The sequence below is a fragment of the Anarhichas minor genome, unplaced genomic scaffold (assembly GCF_050575085.1).
Source record: "Anarhichas minor isolate MPS153535 unplaced genomic scaffold, ASM5057508v1 ptg000017l, whole genome shotgun sequence".
Taxonomy (NCBI): domain Eukaryota; kingdom Metazoa; phylum Chordata; class Actinopteri; order Perciformes; family Anarhichadidae; genus Anarhichas; species Anarhichas minor.
In genome coordinates, this window is record NW_027466463.1 from 2807189 (window position 1) to 2818567 (window position 11379).

At 40.6% G+C, this 11379-nt stretch overlaps 1 protein-coding gene across 1 annotated transcript; it reads right to left on the minus strand.

Annotated features, from left to right (window-relative positions):
* Nucleotides 1-2052: 2052 nt before the first annotated feature.
* LOC142951248 (ectonucleotide pyrophosphatase/phosphodiesterase family member 7-like) lies at nt 2053-10789 on the minus strand. The gene is made up of 6 exons (XM_076092740.1): nt 10531-10789; nt 9820-9965; nt 8308-8940; nt 7797-8028; nt 2435-2552; nt 2053-2113 (listed from the first exon to the last, which is right to left on the minus strand). The coding sequence occupies exons 1-6, from the start codon at nt 10787-10789 to the stop codon at nt 2053-2055; spliced, it is 1449 nt and encodes a 482-aa protein (XP_075948855.1).
* Nucleotides 10790-11379: the final 590 nt, after the last annotated feature.

Consider the following 11379-nt stretch of genomic DNA (forward strand, 5'->3'; position numbering starts at 1 on the left):
TTTTCAATAGCAGCAACTGTATGTGCAGCAATTTTTGGTCAATATTAATGCATAGTGCTAATTTATTACTGCATTTACTACACTTATATTCAATACATATAATAGCATTTTTTCCTGGGGAGTGATGAAGGGACAGCATAAATATTTTTTTCTGTTTAAAATTGGAGGGAAATGGAACTGTTCCCATGATGTAAAATATATTTACAGTATGTATGCATTTACTATTTATCATGCTTTTATGGCAGTGTTGGTAATTCACTTATTCTTCCACCAGACACAGGCCAGAAGTGTCCCAGAAGCTGCACTCCTCTGCTCCGTAGGTGCCTGACGATTGAGTTGACTTTTTCATGGAACGATTCAATTGTTTGTTAAATTCCCCCTTTGTTTCACCAATGTGACTGTTGGTTGATCAAATTCACCTGCCACCGGCCAAGTTCACCTACATTTGGCCAGTGGAGGGTGCTAATGCCCAACCTAGAAGACTGCGGTCAAAATAACTTATCTTATGTTATGACATTCACATAAACATGCACAATAAGTGAAAATCAAAGAATGCCAGCAACTGCTCATTTTATCCCATGAAAAATGTTTGGTCAATAGTGCAAAAACATAAAAGGCAAACAATTGCATTCAACAAAACATTTGACTACATATTACAGGGAGAGGATATGTTTTCTTTGAATAGCACAACCTTGCTAGGTACAAGACAGTCATGTTATCTTGTTGAGCAAGCTACCATTCATTCATTGTAATCCGTCAGGAGCTGCACAGGGAGCCAGGCCTGTCCAAAGGATTTAACCGGAGGAACAGACATGGCTTTGACCTCGAAATCGCCGTGGGATGGGTGTCAAGGACACAAATATGTCCATCCCACCGAACAAGGCCGCTGACACTTCCACGCTGCATGTAGAGTGTGCACAGTGGGAGGGTCTCTTACTGCCTGTTTTCCTTTTTGCAGAAAACAACATTCATTACAACTTAGAGTTGATTCTCCATTATATATATATTTTATTGACTTGCACTGTATTCATTTTTACATCCTACTTTAAATATGCTTTCACATGTTACATCATGTCTTACATGCCTGTACAGTCTGTCTATTGAAACAATCTCTTCTCACACATTTTAAACGTGGTCGCTGCCTACTACTGCCGAATGTGCAAACAGCCATAACAGATTGGCACCAACAAAGTACGATATTAATGTTTTATTCAGCCCATGTGACTGTGACAGCTTTCACTCCAAGCGGACAGCTGCGCCATTCAATTTCAACATGGTGAGCTGGTATTATAATCCAATATCAGCACATATACATTTAAATGAAGTAAATGTGCATACACTGTTATCCAGCTATAGGCAGCAGATCTGTGGTGCAGTTTCTTTATGCGAGACAGAAATAAGGTACTTGAATAAGATATTTCCCATCAAGACAACTTTATTTCTGGTTGGTCACACAAGGGAAACTAATACTGAACCAACAAAAATATTTTTGTTTAAGGCAATTCCCTGTTATTAATAGAGGATATAATAGGTTTTACACACCATAACCTCATTACTTAGCTGTAATTGAAGGTGTTACTGGTAGCTTTAAGCAAAGTTGATATAAAGAAAGGACAAAGTCATCATGAAGAATTCACACTGAATCAAAGTCAACAATATAGCACTCAGGCTGCACAATAGTCTACATTTATGGAATGTTAGGACATTTAATTTAATCTCCATTTGTATTGTGATATTTATGAAAATATCCTCAGTGACAATCTTGGGATGCATTTGCCTTATTTTGTCATTTATGAGAAAACAGTGAAATGTTCAAATATGTAAAAGAATTCTTACATCCATACAAAAAAATCAAGTACTTATTTTTTGGTCAATACCTAATTGAGATGCTTCCAGCCACCAAACAAACCAGGTCATTACCTCCATGGACATGACAATAATTATTCACTGTTACCTTCAGTCAAGAGGTATTTACATTTTTTTTAATTAATGGAAAATGATTCCTTTAACTAGGAGAATAGTGTTTTTTTTTCCAAAACATCAATCTGAATCTCAAAAACGGCTTTGCCTCACGTCTTTATCTTCTTCACCAGCAGCATGTTTTGGTTTGCAACTGAAGAAAGAGAGAAAAGACCACAGAGAGGTCAAGTGAGAAAGAACAAAATTTGGAATGAATACATAAAACTGTATCGTCTCCACCTTTTGTTATAGGATGAAGGAACATCAATCTTTGACAAGAGTGTAATATTGATCTGGATGGTATTCTATTATTAATATATTTATAATTCTAAATCCCACATATGTATAAAATCAGACTGACATGTTGAATTTACATTGTCAAGTTGCATAGCAGTCATGGATAAGAGTGACTTGGCCAGGAGAGGGCAACACACAAATTATAATTAATGGTTATAACATGATTACAGCCTGTTACCTCCTTTCTGTTCTGCTCCTTTTGAACCAAGCATAGGAAGTGGTCACTGTGAACACCAGTACCAGAAACCCAATCACTGCTGATAGGCCGACGACCACTTGTAACTGGACATTTATTTCTGGATCTGCAGACAGACAGAAACATATTAGAAGAGAGAGATAACTATACAGAAAAAACAACACAGAAAGGGACACTCACAGAGAGGATGATGCTTTTATCACTAATGTTAGTAGAAAGTTGGATTTATGGATGTGTTTCAGGGTATCTCTTATCTAGACAACGTTATTTACACTAACCTTCTGTATTGTTGGTTATCTTGTGTTGTACAGTATATTGCCACATTATCTGTTCTCTGAATCTAAGAGTGGTGATGACAGTGTGGTTTTCTGTCAGGTCAAGTCAAAAGTCCATCATATGGCCATCATCTGTTCCTTATCAATTTATCCCTGTTAACACTCCGAGTGTTAAGTGTACATCTGTGTTATGTACACAACTGCTTTGTATAGGTAGGTACTGATGCGACATATCTTTGGAAAGCTAAGATTGTTGTGATTCGATTGATGCAAACCATTTCAAGATACAATCACAACAGCAGGTACAATCAACGCCTCTGTCAGACCACCAACCAACAAACAAACATTTACAAAATCGAGGCAACTCACCAATAAAGCCTCATAGTAATCCACCCATCGATAATATTCAGACAAATACGGTCTTGTTACATTGACAAAGGTTCAGACGATCCAATCCAGTAAAATATTTAGTCCAAAACACATTATTAAGTCAATAAATAGCCACGGACTGCTGTTGCATCATTTCAAATTAGCCGGTAGATATGCCTAATTATTTATGTATTTTCTGTCCTAACTCTAGTTTGCATGTAAACATTGCTGATATCTGGCTCTCAAAATGGCGGCTGCCCTCTGACCTTTCGATTGACTCCTCACTTGACCCAATAGGAGCTTCCGTCTCCTGTCCACAGCCTACAATAGCCAACGAGAGTCCGCGTTGAAGGAAAGTGCCTGCCCCTCTTCTTTCGTGTAAAGACTGAGCCAATTACAACCGATCGTTCTGATAACCGACTCTTCGTATAGCCAATGACATTTCAAAAACGACGATATACTGCTTCAGTGGTTAGATTTAAAGCCACAACACGGAAGTAACTGCGTAACAGCGAGTCTGCTGTCTGCGTCCGTGCGTAAAATGCAAAGTGTGGTTTTTGAGAGTTTTGGAGACTTTAGGAAAGTGAATAATGGTGAAATAACTTATAAATTATTGTATTTCGACATAAATAAGCTTTAGTTTGAATTATGAATACACATTTTGTAGATTACCTTTCCCCAGTGAATCTACTGACCTGTTGGGGGGAGGGAGGTGTTTGTGTGTGTGAAGTTTTATTACCCCTCTGTTTCACTGTGTGTGTCTTTAGGTGTTACTGCTGATCTGGCGGAGGTATATATATAGATAGAGTAGATATATATATGTATATACCTACATAAGGAGGTGTGTGTGTGTGCCTTCACCCCTCTGTGTTTCATTGTGTGAACTGCTCACATGTGAGGCAGCGAGCTGTAAAAAAGTAGAATGCAGAAAAGATGGAAAAGTTTTGTAAATGACTAACTGTTATTTCTTTATTTTCACATAAAAGGCAATCATGTGATGTAGATTCAGATCAGGAGTGAGTTAGGTATTTTAAGCCTAGGTATGTGACCATGGTTACCAAGCATCTCCAAATGGCCTTTTTTGTAAAGCGCCTAGACATACCCTTAGAAAAACATGTGTAAAATATAAATTTTCTGTGGTATTGTTATCAAATTTGAACTTGGACTAGGTAAGGCTTCATGCTGTGGTCCCATTGTCTTTTCCAGCTAATAAGTCCCAGCTATAGTCATCTGCAGGCATCTGTTTGCAAATAAATATTCAGGCGGAAATAAAATCCTACTTCAGTGTGTTCAAACTTCTATTACTCAATGCCAGTAGCACTTACAGTGATTCTGAAAAAACTTCAGAGTGTTACCTTTCAAAAGAGACCAAAACCATGTAGGTACTCCAAATGGTTCAAGAACAGCTTTCAATTTACTCTGGGTATGCCTTGGATATGCGTTTTAGGCTAATTTTACAGGAATGGTAAAGTCATAATATAAAATTATTTTGATGACTTACATTTTTTTGCAAAAATGGAAAATGGAAACAATGGGCACGTTCTATGTAGAGCTTTTAGCGTATTATGGAGTTAGCCAGGTGGAAGTAGCTATGTTGGGTACCCCTGGTTCTGGAAAAAAAAGTATTTTTTTCATAGACAGTGACTGACAGTTGCACCTGATGCTTTAGTAGGCATTGGAAATCTCCGGTTTGAATCACAAGTACAAAAAAGCCCAAACAATTCTTGCATATTGACCAGCCATACAGAGTCCAGCCATATACTTACAGCAAGCTGAGCATTGAGTAACTGTGGCAATTCAAACAGTTTTTTCATGGCTTAACAGATAAAAGGCTATGATTTGGTGTTCTTGTTTTTTAAACCTTATCGTCTGCAGCTCTTCATTAAAAGCAATCATGAAACAGTCAAATGAAACTGATATCTAAGTACAAACAGGAACACCACTAAATTGCAAACCACAGTCACATCCCATAAAAGTAGTGCGACAGCTGACCACAGAGAGACATTTAAAAAGCAAACAACTGTGTTATAATACCTGTGATACAACCTTATGCACTAGAGACCTCATAAAAATGTACATTCTAATTAATAGCAGAAGTACAATAGCAGGAGTCTCAGAGCCACCCATGTTCCAGACTGCCTGACCATGGTCTCGAGGTCTCTCTGGTGAGAGAGTGGAGGTTGCGGAGGCTGAGAACCCTTGATTGACACGTCAGACCCCGTGAAAGGTTCAATAGCAACATTTTGGTGTCTAAAATCAAAAGAAAATTATTTGTCACTTGCAATTGTCACTAAATATCTTTTAAAAGCTTACTAATACCCGGTATTCATTATTCAAACTACAAAAAATGTATTCACAAATAAGAATAGTGAGTGAGAGAGACAATATTCTGGCGTAAATGTCCCAGCCAGCCAGAACCGCAACTGGTTGGGTCTGTTTGTGGACCTAAACCGACCCCCTTTGAACAAAGTTGGAACGGTGCCTTTTGTGAGAACCTGGATTAAAGCAGGACATCATCCGTCCTCTTCTTGGATTCCAGGACGAAGAAGCCAAGCCAAGGTCTGTCTGTCGGGTTCGAGCCTGTGCATGTGTGTCTAGAGGGGCAGTTTTTTATGGTTGTAATAAGCCGTTAGTCAGTCAACAAGGGGATCCTCCCACGCCGAGTGGCTGTCCCTCACCTGCTCAAGTCTAGTTTCAAGTCAATGTGTGAGTGAAGTTCCACCTGGACTCGAACCAACTGTATGAACCATTTCAATCTGGATTCAGATCTTATCACAGCACAGAAACTGCCCCAATCAAAGTCAGCAATGACCTCCTCTGATGACCACTCCCTCAACATCCTAATACTGGTCGACCTCAGTGCAGCCTTTGACACCATCAACCACTCCATCCTCCTTTCCCGTCTCGAGTCCTTCCTCCACATTACTGGCACAGCCCTCTCCTGGTTCAAATCATACCTCTCTGACCGTGAACAGTTCATTAGTATCAACAAATTCAAGTCTGACACAGCCCCAGTCTCTCAAGGTGTCCCCCAAGGTTCAGTACTCGGTCCCCTCCTCTTCATCCTCTACCTGCTCCCCCTTGGCGACATCATATGCCACCATGGTCCTCACTTACACTGCTATGCTGACGACACCCAGCTCTACATCTCCACCAAATCCATCACCCACTCCACCATCACCAACTGCCTCACAGATATAAAAACCTGGATGCAAGCCAACTTCCTCAAACTCAACAGGGACAAATCTGAAGTCCTCATCATCGGCCCAAAATCATTAAACAAATCCCACCACAACTTCTCTCTCTCTGCATCGATGGCACCACTGTTACTGCCTCCACACATGTCCGTAACCTTGGCATCATTTTCAATCAAACTCTCTCCTTTGAACGCCACGTCAATCACATCACAAAAACCACCTTCTTACATCTCAAAAACATCGCCCGTCTCCGCCCCTCCCTCTCCTCCTCAGCCGCTGAAACACTCATCCACGTCTTCATCACCTCTCGACTGGACTACTGCAACAGCATCCTGTACGGCTCATCCACCAAAATCATCAACAAACTACAATACATCCAGAACTCAGCTGCCCGTCTGCTCTCCCACTCCACCAGAGACCACATCATCCCAGTCCTTCAAAACCTCCACTGGCTCCCCATACAGCAAAGAATCCAGTCAGTTCAGGATTCTTCTCATCACATACAAAGCCCTTCATAACCTCGCCCTTTCATACCTTTCGGACCTCCTGCATCGACACGCTCCCAACCGCAACCTCAGATCCGCCGACGCCAACCTCCTTACCCCCCCTACTCTGTCCAAGCATCGGACCTGGGGGGACAGGGCCTTCTCCATTGCTGCCCCCTCCCTCTGGAAGTCTCTCCCCCAGCACCTCAGACATTCTCTGTCACTCACCGCTTTCAAAACTGCACTTAAAACTTACCTATATAAATCTGCTTTTAACTTGTAAAGTCAGTTATGTTTGTTTTTCTTTTTTTTTTGTGTTGTTCCTTACTGTTATGATGTCATCTATTTGGTTTTTATTGTAATTACTTCTGTTTTTACCATGTAAAGTGTCTTTGAGTACCTTTTAAAGCGTAATAAAAAATAAAATGTATTATTATTATTATTATTATTATTAAGTGCAACTGGAGACCAAATCGCAGACTCGAGTTCCCATCTTTGGTCTGTAGATATGAGATTTCTTACACAAAAGACTGCACTGCTTTTGGCTTTGACCTCCGCAAGGCAGCTGGGTGCCCTCCTTGCTTTGTCTGTGCATCCCTCTTGCACCCAGTTCACTTTGGATGGCTCCAAGGTCATACTGTTCCCAAATGTGATTTGCCTAAGACTTACCTATAGCTCTATGGCTTTCACACCTTTGTTCACGTTTAAATTTGGATGTGACAGTCCCTTCAGTGGTTGACTCTATCTGTGTCTATGATGCACTATAGTGCTGGAGGTTTGACTCTGGTTCGGTGGCTGCTCTGTCGGGCATGAGTATGTCCCATACTATATTTGTACTATATTTTACGGAGTGAATAAACTGAAAGGGAACAAAATGTTATGACGATAAATTCCGTTCCCTGAATAAGAGGTACATCGTGTGATTGCCCCACTGCACGTCTGGTCTCCGTGAAGAGCGGGTATCGAACTGAGGGATGACAATGGTGACAGATGTATAACATAACACAACATTTCTTACTGTTGTTTTTCTTAGGGACCAGCATGTGTTTGGTATTGTCCAAGTGTCCGTCGTTGATTTCAGGGTTTACCCCCAGTAGGTGGCACATCAGTGGATACACATTAACTGTCTCAAAAGGCCCAGACACCAGTTTTTTCTGGAAATCAGGCCCCACCACCCTGAAGAGAGGCTTCATGTCCATCACTTGATTGTCAAAGCCATGCTCTCCTTTATTGAACTGCACAGGGAACAGCTATTCATGGAGAGAAAACAAGCAAATTAAGTCTTGTGGAAAATTTAAACAATTAACCTGTAATGAGCTACATCATTTTTACATTCTATCATTATGATTCCCCAGGGTTTCAATGCAGAGTTCCTTCAAAGCTATTTAGAAGATTTTTTAGTTTAAGAGTAGATACCACAATCAGCTTTTAAATACATCCTAAGGACTACTCTGGTGACGAAGTGGTTCTAAGATTCAGGTTTGTTATAGTCTCAATACATTTAATGACTGATGTGTGCATTTTCTTACCCCATTGATTACATATCCAGGGTCAGCGATAAGGATGATGGGCAGGAGTCGAGGATGGTTACTGTAGTGCAGTCTGGCTGGCATCTCCTCCTTTTTATACACATGGAGATGAGGATGGCTTCCTTTCAGAGCTTGATAGACCTTCTCCAGCATCCCCTCTTTAGGAAGCAGCATCCCAGCTGGACCATAATCCACCAGATGGAACTTGATATCCCTGAAACTGAAGCCAGGGATCTTAGAGAGGATGATTTCTTCAACTAGTCCATCCCGTAGAACTGTAGTCATCCCGTGGTCAGAAGTGATGATAATGTTGAGCCGGTCAGTAAGGCCATGGTCTTGGATCTTGTCCCGGATGTAGCCTACAGTGCGGTCCACTTGCTGGACCATCTCACGACGTTCTGGGGAATCTGGTCCATATTTGTGGCCAGTTAAATCTGGTTCTCCAAAGTACAAGGAGACAAAGTCCAGGTCTTGTTGGTGGAACCACTCTCCAATCACCTTGTCGATGTTCAGCCTCCAATCTGTCTCGTTAGAATAATCATAGAAACGAGGTTCCACTTGCCTAACCTTCACAGTCTCTCCTTTGTAGGTGGCTGCTGTGCCAGGGAAATGCAGAGAACCTGCTTTTAGACCCTGCAAGAATATAAAACACAACTACTGAAAAGGAGCTCCTCAAAATCTGTTCGTCAAAGAATGAAACTTAAGGGCCTGTATCCATGAAGCATTTTTATCTGAGCGCAGTATCTTTTTTCTGTTGTCCCCAATGAGGAGAGATTGTATGTGTCCGTATGCGGCCACCTAGAGAAAAAACGCTGCACCCACCATCTATTTCCCGAGCACTCCACCTTTTTTGAACGCCCGCTCTGAGCCCTTTCAGTTGAAAATCTCTGAACTATTCAAAAAAGGCCTGGAGACATGACTGTAAAGAATGGAGGAGGAGCTTTTTATGGCCTGTTTATCTATCTGAGCTTTATATGTTAGACGGTCACTATCATAACAAAGGCCGAAAAGTCCATTTGTGGGAGTAGATTGACTGGGCATACATTGTTGCAGATAAGTGATGGGCTTTTTTTGCTGTGTTGTAGCCGATGAATTGTCCTCCTTGCTCTAACGTTACGGCTGTCAGATTAAGAGGTGACAAGCTCATCCTTTCAATAAGTGAGGACAAGCATCCTCAGGTAGGTGCTCATTGTGAAAAAACAATGTCAAACAACTAGATAGTAGCCCAACTAGATAATAGAAAGCAAAGGGACGATGATAGTTGCTGAAACAACGATAGTTAGAGTGATGATATATTGATTGAGATATGTCAAGATATTGTTGACATAGAAACAGAATGACATGCTGGGATGAAGCGCTCCCCGGCGACCTGTGGTGTTTTTCTGCTAAAAAGAAGACACTATATGAACAAAGGTCCAAAGTCTTTCATTGACACATAGATACAAGAACCAGAAATACAGAAAATCGTTAAGCTAGGCAGCAGGTATAAAAAGTTAGATGGATCTAAAGAACCTGTCTTTGGGCTGTTATCCAGATGGGTAAGCTGCCATTGTCCCAGTAGGAATCAACAAACTGAGTCATGTAGTACTGCTTCTTCTCCTGAGTAGTAGTGTTGAACCACATGTTGTGAATTACTCCGTGATTCTCGATGTAACGTCCTAATGAAAAGAGGAAATATAGATGAAAAAATTTAATAGAACAACAAGTCCTGCAGTAGTGAACAGATTGCACACTGGGGGACAACAGATTACAGTTTGTATCATGGTAAAGCATAATATTGGGTTTCTAAATAAAATATAATATAAGAAAGGCTATTAGTCTTTCTTATATTATAGAGAACACACACTTTTGTTGCACACTTTTACATTTGTAAATGTGCATATATTTATACCGACATCACTTTTAGCTATAATGTGGGTTAAGGGTCGGCTACGTTGGTTCGTCAATCCACCAATTTAATCAAGACTGAAAAATCTTGACAAACAGACTTTTATAGTCCTAGAAGGATGTGTGGATGCTGGAAAAGACAATTTTTAGTGACTAAAATTTTACATTTAACTTTCATGAGCTGAAAACACACTATAAAAGGGTTAACGTTCTGAGCCTTTTTGTATCATAGCCTTTTAACCACCCTTTTCTGGTTTAATTTTAAAATGTTAATACAAAATTTGAATTTACATTATTGTCAACAAGGTTAATATCTGGAGATAATTTTTACAATACCTGTGAGCAGGGTAAAATGTGAGGGGCTGGTGATGGTGAGGAAGGGTGGTGTGACGTATTGTGCCTTCACCCCCTCCTGAGCCATCTTATCCAGGTTAGGGGTGTCCACATCTCTGTCATAGTCCCAGCGAAAACCGTCGAAGGAGATGAGCAGCAGCTTGTTCCTGGTGGACCCAGATCCTGAACTGTCGTGCGGTGGCATAACAGCACAGAACGAGTTGCCAATGAGGCAGAAGACAGCAAGGCAGAGGAGCAGCATTACAGAGGATTTACACAAAGACTAAGCTAAACTTGTGTTTGTGCAGGTTGAAAGTTCCTGCTTCCTTGACCTTCTCTCCTGTGATCCGTTTACTCTCAGTAGCAACAAACTGTTTTGAACATTGGAATCTGTGTGATATCTATTCTATTACCAGAGTACTGCACATCACCTGATCTGAAGCAAATCGGACTATGGCAGAGGCAGATAACCTCAGGCTTTATCTGCACTCACACCCATAGATAAACCATCTTATCTTATCATCTCACAAAGACATCCAATCTACATTTATATAACTCCTTTCTTGGGTCTTAGGTTAATTACTCTGGTATACTGCAGAGCAACGTGGTCGCCAAAGTAAGATATTTGTATGTAAATTAGGAAAACATAAAAAAAAAATTGGTTTCACACCAACAGTTTTACGTGCATATATCAATGTTAGTGTTTTAACTGCTTGTGGCACTTTGGCCATTTTTAAACTTGAAGATTTTACATAGGCTTGCTCTCATGAGAGCACAGATGATCTAACCTTTCAACAGAAACTAATAAAATAGATTAAAGCAAACCAAACCATGAGTAACTACATTGCCTCA